The 18847-nt window shown below is 42.6% G+C and overlaps 1 protein-coding gene across 1 annotated transcript in view; it reads left to right on the plus strand.

Annotated features, from left to right (window-relative positions):
• LOC142665840 (uncharacterized) overlaps nucleotides 1-18846 on the plus strand; it is a 47823-nt gene extending 28977 nt beyond the window's left edge. The window contains exon 16 of the mRNA XM_075845615.1: nucleotides 18687-18846. Within this exon, the coding sequence (XP_075701730.1) occupies nucleotides 18687-18721 (35 nt within the window). The 3' untranslated portion in view covers nucleotides 18722-18846. The remainder of the gene's footprint in view (nucleotides 1-18686) is intronic.
• The last annotated feature ends 1 nt before the right edge of the window (nucleotide 18847 follows it).

Consider the following 18847-nt stretch of genomic DNA (forward strand, 5'->3'; position numbering starts at 1 on the left):
ACCTAAAATTAGGGAACCAGGAAAGGGAGGGCCCAAACATATCCGCTGGAAGCGACGGTGCCCGTATTATACCAGGACAACACTTCCTAGCAAAATTCCCCAAACTACAAAGGCGCGGAGTGTGGACCAAAAGGGGGATAAGAAATGACACCATATATCAGTGCGACACCGGCCTGTGCAGAAATGATTGTGTCACAGCGTAACACACATCTATGGATCATTTTATTGTTTTTTTTTACCCCATTATTATACCACCTGACTATGCCCCTTATATACTCCGCCCGGCTTACATATGCCCTACATTATAAACGGAAACACCAGTAAGACTCCAAACAAAACTACTACCAAGCAAAATCCACGCTCCAAAAGCCAAATGGCGTTTCCTCCCATCTGAACCCTACAGCGTCCCCAAACAGCAGTTTCCTTCCACATATATGGCACCGTCATACCCGGGAGAACCCTTTTAGCAATTTTTGGGGTGTGTGTCTCCAGTGGCATAAGCTGGGCACAACATATTTGCCACTGAATGGCATATCTAGGGAAAAATATAAATTTTTAATTTGCACCATCCACAGCGCATTCATTTATGGAAAAGACCTGTGGGGTGAAAATGCTCACTACACCCCTTAATAAATGCCTTGAGGGGTGCAGTTTCCATAATGGGGTCACTTCCCAGGGGTTTATTTTTATTATTTCACATCTGAGCCTCTGCAGTTGTGAACCAATACTTTGTAAATCGCCAAATTAGGCCTCAATTTTACATGGTACGCTTTCACTCCTGAGCCTGGTCGACTGTCCAGGCAAGAGATTAGGGCCACATGTAGGGTGTTTCTAAAACCAGGAAACCCAGCATAATAATTAGAGAGCTGTCTTGTTATGGTGGCACAAGCCGGGCACCACATATTGTCCACATATCTGTGGAAAAAATCCCATTTTCACTCTGCAACATCGAGTTCACACTAATTTCTACAAAACACCTGCAGGGTTAACATGCTCACTACACCCCTAGGTAAATGCATTGAGGGGTGTAGTTTCCAAAATTGGGTCACTTCTGGGGGGTTTCCACTGTTTTGGGCCCACAGGCGCCCAGAAACCAATCCAGCAACATCTGCACTCCAAATGGCGGTCCTTCCCTTCTGAGCCCTGCCGTGTGCCCAAACAGCAGTTTATGACCACATATGGTGTATTGCCGTACTCGGGAGAAATTGCTTTCCAAATGTTGGGTTCTTTTTTTTCCTTTATTTGTTGCGAAAATGAAAAAATTTGCGCTAAAGCTACGTCTTATTGAAGAAAAAGGATTGTTTTTATTTTCACTGCCCAATTCTAATAAATTCTATGAAACACCTGTGGGGTCAAAATGCTCACTACGCCCCTAGATGAATTCCTCAAGAGGTGTAGTTTCCTAAATGGTGTCACTTTTTGAGAGTTTTCATTGTTTTTTCCCCTCAGGGGCTTTGCAAATGTGACATGGCCGCCGCAAACCATTCCTGCTCAATGTGATCTCCAAAAGCCAAATAGCGCTCTTTCCCTTCTAAGCCAAGCCGTGTCTCCAAACAGCCGTTTATTACCACATGTGGGGCATTGTTTTACTCGGGAGAAATTGCTTTACAAATTTTGTGGTGCTTTTTCTCCTTCAGTCCTTGTGGAAATGAGTAAAAATAAGCTAAACCTACATTTTCTTTGAAAAAATGTTGATTTTTATTTTCAGGGCCTATTTCCAATAATTTCTGCAAAAAAACTGTGGGGTCAAATCGCTCACTATACCCCTAGATAATTTCCTCAATGGGTGTAGTCTCCAAAATGGGGTTACTTGTGGGGGGTTTCCACTGTTTTGTCCCCTCAGGGGCTTTGTAAATGTGACATGGCCTCCGCAAACCATTCCTGCTAAACTTGAGCTCCAAAAGCCAAATAGCGCTCTTTCCCTTCTCAGCCTTGCCGTGTCTCCAAACAACCGTTTATTACCACATGTTGGGTATTGTTTTACTCGGGAGAAATTGCTTTACAAATTTTTCGGTGCTTTTTCTCCTTTAGTCCTTGTGGAAATGAGAAAAAAAAACGCTAAACTTACATTTTCTTTGAAAAAATGTTGATTTTAATTTTCACGTCCTACTTCCAATAATTTCTGTAAAAAACCTGTGCGGTCAAAATGCTCACTGTACCCCTAGATAATTTCCTTGAGGTGTGTAGTTTCCCAGATGGGGTCACTTTTGGGGGATTTTGACTGTTTTGGCACCGCAAGAGCCCTTCAAACCTGACATGGTGCCTAAAATTTATTCTAACAAAAATAAGGCCCCAAAATCCCCTAGGTGTTCCTTTGCTTCTGAGGCCGGTGCTTCATTCCAGTAGCACGCTACGGCCACATGTGGGATATTTCCTAAAACTGCAGAAACTGGGCAACAAATATTGAGTTGCATTTCTCTGGTAAAACCTTCTGTGTTATAAAAAAAATTGTACTAAAAATTTATTTCTGCAAAAAAATATGAAATTTGTAAATTTCACCTCTACTTTGCTTTAATTCCTGTGACATGTGTAAAGGGTTAAGACATTTTCTAAATGCTGTTTTGAATACGTTGAGGGGTGAAGTTTTTAAAATGGGGTGACTTTTTGGGGGTTTCTAATATATAAGGCCCTCAAAGCCACTTCACAACTGAACTGGCCCCTGTAAAAATGGCCTTTTGAAATTTTCTTGAAAATGTGAGAAATTGCTGCTAAAGTTCTAAGCCTTGTGATGTCATAGAAAAATAAAAGGATGTTCAAAAAACGATGCCAATCTAAAGTAGACATATGGGGGATGTTAGTTAGCAACAATTTTGTGTGTTATAACTGCCTGTCTTACAAGCAGATACATTTAAATTGAGAAAAATGCTAATTTTTGCAATTTTTCGCGAAATTTTGGTGTTTTTCACAATTAAATACTGAACATATCGAGCAAATTTTGCCAGTAACTTAAAGTCCAATGTGTCACGAGAAAACAATCTCAGAATCGCTTGGATAGGTGAAAGCATTCCGGAGTTATTACCACATAAAGTGACACGTCAGATTTGAAAAATGAGGCTCGGTCAGGAAGGTCAAAAGTGGCTAAAGAGGGAAGGGGTTAAACCACCTCATCAATATTTTGTACTCCTTATCCTTAAATTAGTAAACAACACTCCAAATAAAAAAAATCGTCACATAACTGGACCCTTTACAGGAGATTGTATCACAAAGAATTCTGTGTGATTGTTAGGATACCCACATTATGCAGATGTTACCACAGCTAAGTCCACATATTACATGCAGATTTCACCCCATCCACATTAAATGGGGGGAAATTCACTGTTAACAGCCACTACAGAATGCTTTGATTTCTGTGCAGAAAATGTGAATGAGATTCCACCCACATGGCTAGTGCTGTAAACCGCAGGATTTCTGTCCTGTGTGCAGGGTGCCTTACATCCTCTATGACAGGGGTCTCAAACACGCGGGCCGCATTCAGATTTTGAGGCTGTCATGTGCGGCCCCCTAAGCTCCCTTGGGAGAGAGCAGGCCGAAGGAGGAGCACGTCGGCACTCCTCTATGACGGAGTGCAGTCCCTTTCCAGCGCTGCTGGAACGTTAGTGGTAGGTGATCAATGGCCATACAGCCCCCTGTAGATGGTGCCCCACACACACCACACTGTTGACAGCGCTACACTCTCCTCCCTGTAGATAGCTCCATTGGGGCTCCCTCTAGGAGTGGAATCCCCAACCAGAGCGTTGCCAATGCTCAGGCCGGACATATATGGGCAGTGACTTCAAGGGCTCCTCCAGCGGAGGAATCCCCGGCCCGAGCGGAATCCGGTCCAAGAGGATCCCCTGATGTCACTGTCCATATATGGACAGTGACTTAAAGGCTCCATCAGCAGAGGAGTCACCAACCCGAGCGTACGCTCTGGCCGGTGAATCCACTCCTAGAGGGAGCCTTAATGGAGCCATATCTACAGATGGCGCGTGTGGCTCTATGTAAAGAAAGGGGTTGCCCAATCTTGACATTCTTGTGTCTGTCAAACGCCGCCAACTGAGCAGCCAGACTGCATTTAGTGACACTGAAACTGAATTGTTAAAGGGCTTGTCCACTACTGGACAACTGATGACCTATCCACCAGATAGGTCATCGGTGCGTGTACGACACGCGGACCCCACACAGTTAAGGCGCTCCGGCTGCCTCCGGGCACCAGACATACATGCCGAAAGCAGTTGGCTCCGGCCACTGAATAGCGGCCGATCTGCAGCACTGCTCCTATTCATTGTACATCTTGTACCCGGAGGCAGCTGGAGCGGCTTAACGGTGTGAGGTCTACGTGTCGGAACTGCACCAATGATATACTGATGATAGGTCATCAGTTGTCCAGTAGTGGACAACCCTTTAAAATAAGTATGTGGAGTAATGGTACTGTATCAAATTTGAAAGTAATGCAGCCCGTCAACTCCATTTACCCGGCCGAGTTTGAGACCCCTATGGTATGGTCAGCATTGACTGCAGCACAGACGGGAGTTAAATAGTGTCAAGTAGAAGCTTCTCTGATCTCCACTGTTAGGTCTCGTTTACACAGTGCACATCTTGCATGTATTGTTTAAGCCAAAAGTCAGACTGTAACCTTGGAAAAAAAATAAAGAAAGGCATGCTCTCCTAGATCCAATTGTAGTTTTGGTTAAAAAAAACAAAAACTGCATTGTGGGAGCATAGAATTGGTACCTGCAACGCAAAGGGTAGAATGTGGCAAATCCACCTGTAAAACATGCAAATTTCACAGCAGATTAGTTATGGCACATAACTATGCCAGCTCACTGTATTACATGGCTGCCTGTCTCTAAGTGACACTTATAAAGTTAAGTTGATTATCCATTAATCGTATTGACATAGCCAATGTATGCGTCTTCTGTCGCTCCAGCACATGTATGTCATGTAACCCAGTTGCTAACTGAATGCTTGGGGAGGGGCAGGGTCACATGATTAATCTATGGATGCATTATTGTGGTTTTCTGTCAACTACACTTTTTTTTTTTTTTTACAAGTCTACCAGTTCTAATATCAACACCCATTACACATCAGGCCAACTTTACAGGAGCAGAGTTCATGTCAGTCACTACAAGGTGAATTTAACACCCATTGAAGCTGCAGTATACAGTTAGGGCCACAATTATTTGGACAGTGACACAATCTTCATGATTTGGGCTCCGAACGCCACAACGTTGGATTTGAAATGAAACAACTGAGATGCAATTGAAGTGTAGACTTTCAGGTTTAATTAACCCCTTCCCGACATTTGACGTATCCATACGCCAAAGTCGGGTAGGGGAAGTATGGAGCGGGCTCACGCAGTGAGCTCGTTCCATACGATGCCGGTGTCGGCTGTATGTTACAGCCGACACTTCAGAGTAACTAGCGGCATCGCGCTCGAGCGCGATCCCGCTAGTTTAACTAGTTAAATGCCGCGGTCAATACCGACCGCAGCATTTAAATTCTCAGAAAGAGGGGGGCGACCCACTCTAACAGCTCATCGCGCCCCCCGCAACGCAATCGCGGGGGGCGATGGTTGCTATGGCTGCCTGGGGGCTTAATGAAAGCCCCCAGGTCCGCCACCTTTGTACACCTATTAAGCCCTGCCTCTGGCAGGGCTTAATAGATGACTGTCAGAATTACGATATACTGCAATACATTAGTATTGCAGTATATAGTGCAAGCGATCTAACGATCGCTGGTTGAAGTCCCCTAGGGGGACTAATAAAAAAAAAAGTAAAAATAAGTTAAATAAAGTTTTTTTTTTTGTGTAAAAAAAAAAAAAAAGTTCAAAAACCCCCCCTTTTGCCATTTTCCCTCTAGAGCATATTAAAAAAATAAATAAACATAATTTGCATCGCCGCGTCCGTAAAAGTCTGAACTATTACAATACATCATTATTTAAGCCGCACGGTGAACGCCGTAAAAAAAATAAAATTGTAAACGCCAGAATGTCTATTTTGTGGTCACCTAATCTCCCGCAAAAAATGAAATAAAAAGCGATCAAACCATCGCATTTACATAAAAATGGTATTATTAAAAACTACAGCTAATCCCGCAAAAAATAAGCCCTCATACCGCTTAATCGACAGAAAAATAAAGTAGTTGTGGCTCTCGGAATTTGGTGACACAAAATAAATTTTGTTTTTTACACTTAGGTTTTTACTTGTAAAAGTAGTAAAATATAGAAAAAACTATATATATTTGGTATCGCCGTAATCGTATTGACCCAGAGAATAAAGTTAACATGTTGTTTTAATTGAACAGTGAATTCCGTAAAAACCATGGAGGAATCTCTGTTTTTTTTCATTTTATACCCCACAAATAATTTTTTTCCTGTTTCCTAGTATATTATACGGCAAAATAAATGGTGCTCCGAAAAACTACAACTCGTCCCGCAAAAATCAAGCCCTCATAGCACTATATCGACGAAAAAATAAAGACGCTATGGCTTCTGGAATGTGGGGAGGGAAAAACTAAAATGAAAATCTGAAAAAGGGCTGCGGCGGGAAGGGGTTAAAGGGGTTGAACACAAATATCTTGTGAAACGTTTAGGAATTGCAACCATTTTTCTACACAGCCGCCTCATTTCAGGGGCTCAAAAGAAATTTGACAAATTAACATTACCATAAATAAAAAAAAAATTCAATCCTTTGCAGGCAATGACTGCCTGAAGACTGGAACCCATGGACATCACCAAACACTGGGTTTCCTCCTTTGTGATGCTTTGCCCGGCCTTTACTGCAGCGTCTTCAGTTGTTGCTTGTTTGTGCGTCTTTCTGCCTTAAGTTTTGTCTTAAGCAAGTGAAATGTAGCTCGATCGGGTTGAGATCTGGTGATTGACTCGGCCATTGCAGAATATTCCACTTCTTTGCCGTAAAAAATTCCTGGGCTGCGTTCGCAGTATGTTTTGAGTCATTGTCCATCTGTCCTGTGAAGCTACGTCTAATCAACCTTGCTGCATTTGGTTGAATAAGAGCAGAAAGTAAATCCCTGAACACTTCAGAATTCATCCGGCTGCTTCAGTCTCCAGTCACATCATCAATAAACACTAGTGACCCAGTGCCTTTGGCAGCCATGCATGCCCATGCCATCACACTGCCTCCACCATGTTTTACAGAGGATGTGCTGTGCTTTGGATCATGAGCTGTTCCAAGCCTTCTCCATACTTTCTTCCTCCCATCATTCCGGTACAGGTTGATCTTAGTTTCATCTGTCCATAGAATGCTGTTCCAGAACTGGGCGGCTTCTTTAGATGTTGTTGGGCAATGTCTACTCTGGCATTTCTGATTTTGAGGCTGATTAATGATTTGCACCTTGTGGGGAACCCTCTGTATTTGCTGTCATGAAGTCTTCTCTTTTGTGGTAAACTTAGATACTGATACACCTACATCCAGAAGAGTATTCTTCACTTGGGTAGATGTTGTGAAGGGGTTTTTCTTCACCATGGAAAGGATTCTGCGATCATCCACCACTGTTTTCTTCAGTCGAAGTCCAGGCCTTTTGGAGTTCACAAGATCACCAGTGTCTTTTTTTTCAAGATTGTACCAAACTGTTGATATGGCCACTTCTAATGTTTGTGCTATCTCTCTGATGGATTTCTTCATTTCTTTTCAACCTATTGATGGTCTTTTTCACTTGCATTGAGCGCTTCTTTGACCTCATGTTGTGGGTTCACAGCAACAGCTTCCAAATTCAAATGCCACACCTGGAATCAAATCCAGACCTTTTACCTGCTTAATTGATGATGGATTAATGAGGGAATAGCCCATGCAGCCCATTCAATAGCCTTTGAGATAATTGTCCAATTACCTTTTTGGTCCCTTGAAAAAGAGGCAGCTACATATTAAAGAGCTGTAATTCCTAAACCCTTCCTCAAATTAGGATGTGAATACCCTCAAATTAAAGCTGAGGCTTTAAGCCCATATTGATTTATATAACACTATATTCAGTATGTTTTGGTAAACCGCTAAAATGCCAAAACTTGTGTCACTGTCCAAATAATTCTGCACCTAACTGTATGTATGCCACATGCTTGTATACCGGTGTAATCTGTTCCATAGCAGAATATTTACTATGGGAAATGTTAAAAGCATACTTCATTGTAAAACAACTTTCCATAAAATCAATATTATAAGCGAAGGTAGGACACTAAGCTATCTTAAAGTGAACCTTTCACCTGCCCATACATGTGCAGCATGTAATAGGCACTGCTGCACAAACCTTGTATCACTTTAATTTTTTTTTTTACCCTTTCACCCATGACACCACCCGTGGAGGAACATCCGACTCGCTGGACAGGAAGCCTGATGATATAAAAAAAGGACACACCTCTCCACACACAGTCAGGTTTCCTGTCCTCCGGATGGGATTGTCCTGTGGATCCAGGCACTCTCTCTGCAGACCCTCCAGCAGGAACTTTAAAGGAACAGTGTCACCCCAAAAAAAAAATTAATATCAGTTTTATGTTAGGGTTTTATTAAAAACGTTTGTATTTATTTGTGTGTTTGTGTGTTACTTTTTTCTATTTTTACACTTTTTCTTCCCTATGGGGGCTGCCATTTTTTTTCCCATTTCTGTATGTGTCGATTAACGACACATACAGACATGGAATACGGCAGCTCCAGTCCCATAGGGACTGCAAACGGGGCCCGTTCCATCCACTTTGGTGTACGCCGTGTGTGTGGGAACGGCGCATGCGCCGCTCCCACACAGTCCGATTTGAAATGCGCGCCGTCCGGCGCTATTTTCCTGTGGACCGGAAGTCGCGGCCAGGCAGTAAGATTACTACTTCCGGTCGCGGCTTCCGGACTTGTGCACATGGAGCAGCGGCAGCAGACGGAGCGGAGGGAGCGGCGGCGACTGGAGCAGGTAAGTGATTTCTATGTATGTGCGTGTTTCAGTGTGTTTTACTAGTGTATGTAAACCTTCTACACTGTGTGTTAGCTCAAAAAATGGCGACACACAGTGTAGGAGGTTAGACCGTTCAAACCCCTCGTTTCTCCCGGCACTAGCCAGGATAAAGGAGGGGGGGATTCTGAGAGCTCACTAGAGCGAGGGATTTTTTCCCAATTTTGCAGCATAAAGCAATGTGGTTGCTTTACCACATGCAATGCTGCAATTTTGGGAATTGCTCCATCTAGTGACCAGTGCTGGGAAATATTATAAATTGAATCCAATTTATAATATTTCCTGACTCGTGGAAAAAATAAAAAAAATTAGAACAATGTTTAATCACCTACACACTAATTGTTTAACTAAAAAAAAACAAACATGTTTTTCTGGCAACACATTCCCTTTAAGACTCTTAAAGAGCAACATTAAGTCTGGGGCTGGTATCCCCCTCCTCTCCCGGTCACCGCTTCCCTCTAAGGAGGTGGTAAGCTCCCGCCATGGGTGGGGTCTCCTCTGGAAAACGAGGCTCCTCCTGGGGTCAGGTCTGGCTCCAGAGAATGGAGCCAGGACTCATGGCCCAGCGTTCGGCCACTTCCGGCTCACTGCAGTGACCACTTCCGGTCGCAGCCCACATCACTTCCGGCAGAGGTGACGCACGAACGTTCCAGGAAGCGGTGTTCCGACAGCCCAGTTTGGGAGGATAGGCTACAGCGCATCATAGCCTTGGAGCCTCCCCAGCCAATCCTAGGCCTATTTTAGGCCTGAACCAAGATGGCTCCTTCTCCAACCAAGCAACAGTATGGAAGCTCCAGGAGAAGCAGCAGGACACGCTGAGCGATCAGACCCAGCAAGGTCCTCCAGTCCGGTACTTTGAACGACATGGGATCTTCTAGGAAGCATGGTAGGACAAACAAACCTTTTTTCATTTATTCATTTTGTCCTTCCTTGTATATTACATGTTTCCTAGGTCAGAGAGGGTCGCAGGAAAAAGTTGTACAAGATTTGCAACAGAGAATGTGTTGTAGGAAGCTAGCAGCCTCTTATCAGAAACGTTTATGCCAGTTTAAACGTTTATGTTTAGATAAGATCCTGGCAGAAGAATCCACCAGACTTGCCACTAGCATCAAAGATATGGTACGAACAGAGGTTAAGAATTCCCTTAGATCCCTTAGATCGAAACATGCACCTCTTCTGGTAAGACAAAACAGGGCCTAGGGGTTTCTAATTCTTCCAGTGAAGAGGAGATATTTGAGGAAGAAGGGGAGCTATTCTCCTCTAAATATTCCCCAGATGAAGATGGAGGGGAAATTTTTTTTAATTCCAGCTGAGGATGTGGACCAACTTCTTACAGCAGTCCGGGCCACTATGAATATTGATGACCCCAAGGAACCCCGGGCCATCCAGGACATTATTGTTTAATAGAGGACTTTTCCTATTCACAAAATTGTGGCCAGCCTCATTAGAAGAGAATGGAAGAACCCTGATAGAAAGTTAGGCATTCCTGAAATTTTGAAAAGAAAGTATGAGTTAAGGATGGATGAGTTAAGCAAGGACTGGGATAGTTTTCCCAGACTAAATGCCCCAGTGGCTAAAATATCCTAGAAGAATGCCTTACCTTTTTGAAGATCTGGATTCCCTCCCCGATCCTATGGATAGGAAGGCAGACTATTACTTAAAGGGGACCTGGGAAGCCACTGCAGGGGCCTTTAACTCCTTGGCGACACAGCCAGTTTTGGCCTGGTGGACACAGCCTATTTTTTTTCAAACCTCACGTTTCAATTTATGTGGTAATAACTTTGGAATGCTTTTACTTATCCAAGCGATTCTGAGATTGTTTTCTCCTGATATATTGTACTTTGTTAGTGAAAAAATTTGATCGATAAATTCTATATTTATTTGTGGAAAACAACATTTAACAAAGAAAATGTGAATTTTTTTTTTATTTTTCTCAATTTAAATGTATGTGCTTGTAAGACAGATAGTAATACCACACAAAATAGTCACTAGTTAACATTTCCCCTATGTTACTGTATGTTTGCATCATTTTTTGAACGTCCTTTTATTTTTCTAGGATGTTACAAGGCTTAGAACTTTCTCACATTTTCTAGAAAATTTCAAAAGGCTTTTTTTTGCAGGGACCAGTTCAGTTCTAAAGTGGCTTTGAGGGCCTTACATATTAGGCTGGGTTCACACGACCTATTTTCAGACGTAAACGAGGCGTATTATGCCTCGTTTTACGTCTGAAAATAGGGCTCCAATACGTCGGCAAACATCTGCCCATTCATAAGAATGGGTTTGCCGACGTACTGTGCAGACGACCTGTCATTTACGTGTCGCCGTTTGACAGCTGTCAAACGACGACGCGTAAAAATACAGCCTTGTCAAAAGAAGTGCAGGACACTTCTTTGGACATTTTTGGAGCTGTTTTCTCATAGACTCCAATGAAAACAGCTCCAAAAACGGACGTAAAAAACGCTGCAAAAAACGCGAGTTGCTCATAAAACGTCTGAAAATCAGGGGGTTTTCCCTTGAAAACAGCTCTGTATTTTCAGACGTTTTTGGTCACGTGTGCACATACCCTCAGAAAGTCCCCATGAATCACCCCATTTTAAAAACTGCACCCCTCAAAGTATTGAAAACGTACAAATTAAATTTTTTTGCCGAAATTCATTTGTAAAAATTTTTTCCCTGTAACACAGGTTTTACCAGAGAAACGCAACTCAATACTTATTGCCCATTTTCTGAAGTTTTTAGACATATCGTACATGTGGCCCAAGTGTACTAATAGACTGAAACACAAGGCCTCAGAAGCAAAGGAGCACCTAGTGAATTTTCAGGCCTCCTGGAAAAAATTTTCAAATAAAACATACAATGTTTTAATTTTTACAAGGAATGAAAAAGAAAAAGCACCCCAACATTTGTAAAGCAGTTCTCCCGATTATGGAAATACCCCATATGTGGTCATAAACTTATGTTTGAACACACGGCAGCCCTCAGAAGGGAAGGAGCGTCATTTGGCTTTTGGAGCGCAAATTGTGCTATAATGGTTTTCGGTACAATGTTGCATTTCCAGAGCCCCTGAGGGACAAAAACAGTAAAAAAAAAGTAACCCCATTTTGGAAACTACACCCTTTATGGCATTTAGGAGCATAGTGACCCCACAGAATTTTTGCGGAAGTGGGCTGTGAAAATTAAAATCAATGTTTTTTTCCCCCATAAAATGTAGTTTTAGCTTAATTTTTTTCATTTTTATAAGGACTAAAGGAGAAAAAGCACCACAATATTTGTAAAGCAATTTCTCCTAAGCACAGCAATACCCCATATGTGGACATAAATTGCTTTTCCTACCAAGGGCAGGGCTTAGAATGGAATGAACATTATTTTGCTTTTGGAGCTCAAATGGTTTGCGGTGCCATGTCACATTTGCAAAGCCCCTGTGGGACCAAATCAGTGGAAACACCCCAAAAGTGACCCCATTTGGGAAACTACTACCATGAAGGAATTTATTGAGGGGTATCCATTGTGGGGAAAATGTTTGAAGGGCTATTATGTGACAAAAAAAATAGTATTACAAGTGACAGCCAGCACAGAATTACTAAGGACAGAAGTTGTCAAACTAACCTGATTTGTTTTTATGAAGAGGTGAGCAGAAGCCTAGACAGAGGGGCCGCTGTGGATATCGTGTTTTGGACTTTGCAAAGGCATTTGACACTGTCCCCCATAGTCTAATGGGTAAATTAAGGACTATAGGTTTAGAAAATATAGTTTGTAATTGGATTGAGAATTGGCTCAAGGATCGTTATCAGGAGAGTTGTGGTCAATGATTCCTTCTCTGAATGGTCCCCGGTTAGAAGTGGTGTACCCCAGGGTTCAGTGCTGGGACCACTATTATTCAACTTATTTATTAATGATATAGAGGATGGGATTAATAGCACTATTTCTATATTTGCAGATGAGACCAAGCTATGTAGTAATGTTCAGTCTATGGAAGATGTTCATTACAAGCTGATTTGGACGCACTGTTTGGGCATCCACTTGGCAAATGAAGTTTAATGTAGATAAATGTAAAGTTATGCACCTGGGTACCAACAACCTGCATGCATCATATGTCCTAGGGGGAGCTACGCTGGGGGAGTCACTTGTTGAGAAGGAGCTGGGTGTACTTGTAAATCAAACTACCGTAATTAACAGCATGCAATGTCAATCAGCTGCTTCAAAGGCCAGCAAAATATTGTTATGTATTAAGAGGCATGGACTCGCGGGACAGGGATGTAATATTACCACTTTACAAAGCATTAGTGAGGCCTCATCTAGAATATGCAGTTCAGTTCTGGTCTCCAGTTCATAGAAAGGATGCCCTGGAGTTGGAAAAAATACAAAGAAGAGCAATGAAGCTAATAAGGGGCATGGAGAATCTAAGTTATGAGGAAAGATTAAAGAGGCTCTGTCACCAGATTTTGCAACCCCTATCTGCTATTGCAGCAGATCGGCGCTGCAATGTAGATTACAGTAACGTTTTTATTTTTAAAAAACAAGCATTTTTGGCCAAGTTATGACCATTTTTGTATTTATGCAAATGAGGCTTGCTAAAGTCCAATTGGGCGTGTTTAAAGTAAAAGTCCATCTGGGCTTGTATTATGTGCGTACATCGGGGCGTTTTTACTTCTTTTACTAGCTGGGCGTTCTGACGAGAAGTATCATCCACTTCTCTTCAGAACGCCCAGCTTCTGGCAGTGCAGACACAGCGTGTTCTCGAGAGATCACGCTGTGACGTCACTCACTTCCTGCCCCAGGTCCTGCATCGTGTCAACTGTAGCCTCTGGTGCCGATGTGGCCGACACGATGCAGGTCCTGGGGCAGGAAGTGAGTGACGTCACAGCGTGATCTCTCGAGAACACGCTGTGTCTGCACTGCCAGAAGCTGGGCGTTCTGAAGAGAAGTGGATGATACTTCTCGTCAGAACGCCCAGCTAGTAAAAGAAGTAAAAACGCCCCGATGTACGCACATAATACACGCCCAGTTGTACTTTTACTTTTCAACACGCCCAGTTGTACTTTTGCAAGCCTCATTTGCATAAATACAAAAATGGTCATAACTTGGCCAAAAATGCTCGTTTTTTAAAAATAAAAACGTTACTGTAATCTACATTGCAGCGCCGATCTGCTGCAATAGCAGATAGGGGTTGCAAAATCTGGTGACAGAGCCTCTTTAAAAGAACTAAATCTATTTAGCCTTGAAAAAAGACGACTAAGGAGGGACATGATTAACTTATGAATTAATATATGAATGGCACATACAAAAAATATGGTGAAATCCTGTTCCATGTAAAACCAACTAAAAAAAACAAGGGGGCGCTCCCTCCGTCTGGAGAAAAAAAGGTTCAACCTGCAGAGACGACAAGTCTTCTTTAGGATGGGTTCACACGACCTATTTTCAGGCGTAAACGAGGCGTATTATGCCTCCATTTACGCCTGAAAATACGGCTCCAATACGTCGGCAAACATCTGCCCATTCATTTGAATGGGTTTGCCGACGTACTGTGCAGACGACCTGTCATTTACGCGTCATCGTTTGACAGCTGTCAAAAGACGACGCGTAAAATTACAGCCTTGTCAAAAGAAGTGCAGGACGCTTCTTGGGACGTTTTCTCATAGACTCTATTGAAAACCGCTCCAAAAACGGCCGAAAAAAGGCGCGAAAACGGCCCGAAAAACGTGAGTTGCTCAAAAAACGTCTGAAAATCAGGTGCTGTTTTCCCTTGAAAACAGCTCCGTATTTTCAGACGTTTTTGGCTCAGCGTGTGAACATACCCTTACTGTGAGAACTGTGAATCTATGGAATAGTCACCGCAGGAGCCGTCACAGCAGGGACAGTAAATGGCTTTAAAAAAGGCTTAGATAATTTCCTAGAACAAAAAAATATTCGCTCCTATGAGTAGAAATTTTTCCTTCCCTTTTCCCATCCCTTGGTTGAACGTGATGGACATGTGTCTTTTTTTCAACCGTACTAACTATGAAAGGCCTTATTTACACGACCGGGTCCGAGTGTCGGCCGATAAAAACGGATGGCACCCCACCCTTACTTTCCTGTAGGGGACAGCTCCAGGAGAAGTCCCTCACTTCAATGTCCATATATGGACAGTGAAGTGAGGGACTTCTCCTGGATCAGAATCTCTGGCCACAACGGTGGGGATTCCGCTTCAGAAGTCTCTGTGTCCATATATGGACAGTGAAGGCAGGGACTTCTCCTGGAGAGGAATCCCCGACCACAGCATTGCCGAAGCTGTGGCTGGGGATTCCGCTCCTACCGGGAGCAAAAAAAAATACCCTCCTCCTCCTCCTCCTCATATGCACTACTCACTGTGAGAAGGCGAGAGCGCGAGCGATGGAAGACACGGCCGTGACTTGGAGCACAAAATGTGTTTTTTTCCTATAGCAAAAGACTTATGAAAAAAAGGCAGTTTGTTTTTTTTAACTTGAAACTTATTTTTACACTTTTATTCAACGTTATTAACTTTTTATTTTTGTCCGACTAGGAGACTTGAAGGGCTGCACTTCTGATCTTTACTCTAAATACATTGCACTACCCACATAGTGCAATTCATTAGAGTTGTCAGTTATTCACTGACAGCAAGCCTATTAGGCCCAGCCTTCAGGGGGAGCCTAATTGGCTTCCATACATGGCAGACCAGGATACCATTCTTAGGCCTCCGGTTGCCATAGCAACGCTGCATATCAGTGCCGATCGGTTAAAAACCACTAAGATGCACGGGGCATCAGCAGTTAGAACGTATGTAGCCGTATTGCAGTCGTGAAGGGGTTAAAGATTGAATTGAAAAACAGTTCTTTAACCCCTTAACTGCTGCATTTTTGCCTATTCCTCATCGTATTGACAGTTCACTCCAATGACATAGGAAACTCACCCCTGACCAGAGTATCGCAGCATTGTTATAGTTAAAATAACTAACTGATTAACTATCATTGTATTTTATTGAATTTGAACCATCAACTTGAAATTTTTTGTATGTGGGGTCCCATTTACCCAGCCAAGTTGTAGACCCCTGATATAAATAAGATAACTAATACTCATCCAGAGTTCTTTCTAAAGGCTGGGTGTGGAGAGGCATGTTCTTTATTATATCAGTCTAGCAAATGGGATGTCTCTCCAGGTGTGCCGCCATAGGCTTATGAAAAACTGATTACCGGTAAGTAAGCACTTTTTTTTTTTTTTTATCCTCCTCCGTTCTTTAAAGAGGCCGTCACCAGATTATCAAACCCCCATCTCCTATTGCATGTCATCGGTGCTGCAATGTAGATAACAAAGTTTTTTTTTTTTTTTTTTAAATGATCATTTTTGCCCAAGTTATGAGCAATTTTATTTTTATGCAAATGAGCTTTTCAATGGACAACTGGGCGTGTGTTCTCGTGTTTCCAACTGGGCGTGTGTTCTCGTGTTTCCAACTGGGCGTGTGTTCTCGTGTTTCCAACTGGGCGTGTGTTCGTGTTTCCAACTGGGCGTGTGTTCTCATCTTTCCAACTGGGCGTGTGTTCTCGTCTTTCCAACTGGGCGTGTGTTCTCGTCTTTCCAACTGGGCGTGTGTTCTCGTCTTTCCAACTGGGCGTGTATTGTGTTTTTACCAACTGGGCATTGTGAATAGAAGTGTATGACGCTGACAAATCAGCGTCATGCACTTATCGTTCCCACCCGGCTTCTTTCACTGCAGAAATACAGCGTGACGACATCCACAGGTCCTTCAACCTTGTCATCAGACAAAGACGATACATCGGCTCCAGGCATCCAAAAGGTTAATATGCTCGTCTAGGGAGTTTGCTATGCTTACCTGCACACGGTGATGCTGCTGCAAATTCAACTGTCTTCTCTGACCGACGCCAAGGTTGAAGGACCTGAGGGTGACGTCACGCTGTGTGTCTGCAGTGAAAGAAGCTGGGTGGGAACGATGAGAAGTTTGATGCCGATTTGTCAGCATCATACACTTCTATTCACAACACCAAGTTGGTAAAAACACAACACACGCCCAGTTGGTAAAAACACAATACACGCCCAGTTGGTAAAACGAGAAAACACGCCCAGTTGTCCATTGAAAAGCTCATTTGCATAAATATAAAATTGCTCAACTTGGGCAAAAATGATCGTTAAAAAAACAAAACACTGCTGTTATCTACATTGCAGCGCCGATCACATTCAATAGGGATTTGATAATCTGGTGACAGAGCCTCTAACTCCTTCCCATCCTAAACAACTTCATTTTAGTTTTTTTCCTCTTCACATTCCAGAAGCCATAACCTTTATTTTTCCGTCGATCTAGTCCTATGAGGGCTTGATTTTTGCGGGACGAGTTGTAGTTTTTCGTAGCACCATTTATTTTGCTGTATAATGTACTAGGAAACGGGGGAAAAAAAAAAGTAGGGTAGAAAATGAAAAGCAGCGATTCCTCCATGGTTTTTTGTGCACCGTTTACAGAATTCACTGTGCAATTAAAACAAATTGTAAACTTTATTCTGTGGGTCAATACGATTATGGCGATACCAAATATCATTCTATATTTTACAAGTAAAAAATAACATTTATTTTGCATCGCCAAATTCCGAGAGCCATACGTTTTTCCCATCGATTAAGTGGAATGAGGGCTTATTTTTTGCGGGATAAGCTGTAGATTTTAAAATTTTGGTGTACATGCGACAGTTTGATTACTTATGGGAGATGGTGACCAAAAAAAACAAAACATTCTGGCGTTTACAATTTATATTTTTTACCGCGTTAACCGTGCGGATTAAATAATGGTATATTGTAATGTATACTAATGTATTGCAGTATATTGTGATTATGACAGGCACCGTATGGAGCGAGCTCACTGCATGCGCCTACTCAATACTTCCCCCTACCCGTCTTTGGCATATGGATACGTCAAATGTCGGGAAGGGGTTAAGTAAATAACCCCATGAGCGGTCAGAGGGGGTGTAAGTTGCACAGGGGTGTTCCTTATCCCTAACCCTGTCCAATTAGCTACATACAGTCAGAACAGCTTCCTTTACCGCCTGACGAGCTAGAGAAGTGTGAATTCTGTTCCTCGGCGGCAGGCGTATCGTCTGCAGCGGCACCTTAGCTGTGCACACGCTCTCTTCAGCTCTTAGCAGACCAGATGATCTCTTGAAGATACATTACAGAAGAATTCACATGTCTCTTCTGTTCCGTGGCGGAGCTGTGTGCACGCATGCTCTCCCTCAAGCTAGTCAGACATTGAAGCTGCTGTGATACCGTCTGTAGCGGATTGGACAGACAACGCCCACATACCTTTTACACGCCCCATTGACAGTTAGTGGTTATTTACATATCAGGCTCGAAATATAACAGCACTGATATCTAATTAACGGAGGAAAGAATTATTAAAGTGACACAAGGCTTGTGCAGCAGTACCTGTGACATCAGCTGCACGAGAGAGGTTCTCTAAAGAAAAGTGCCTGTCTCCACCCCCCCCCCCCCCCATCTCATCGTCTACTCTAGGGATTCTGAGTGAAGTCACTGATATCAGGTTACAAGTCTCCTATACACAGCATATAGAAAATACCCATTACACAGCAGTAATGACACTCACCCCAGTAACAAAAAAAAAACAAGGGAGAAAGAAATCTGGTGAGTGGAGAAACATGATTGCTAAGAAGATTAGTATAATATCTTTACTTGTACTATTGATTTATGGATGTTTTGTAACTGAAGGTACCCAATTTTTTTTCATTTGTTTTTTTTTTTTACAGCAATAGGCTTCAAGCATACAGAATGGTTTGTGTGACTGAAATGGCATTTTCCAGAATGCACAACCTGTAACCTTCCCAATTTTTTTTCCTACTTAACTTTGTACTAAAGAAATCTCTGAAAAAGTTTATAAGCTGTGAGTCGTGTAAATAAAAGCAGTCAG

This window comes from Rhinoderma darwinii, chromosome 13 (assembly GCF_050947455.1).
Source record: "Rhinoderma darwinii isolate aRhiDar2 chromosome 13, aRhiDar2.hap1, whole genome shotgun sequence".
NCBI lineage: Eukaryota > Metazoa > Chordata > Amphibia > Anura > Rhinodermatidae > Rhinoderma > Rhinoderma darwinii.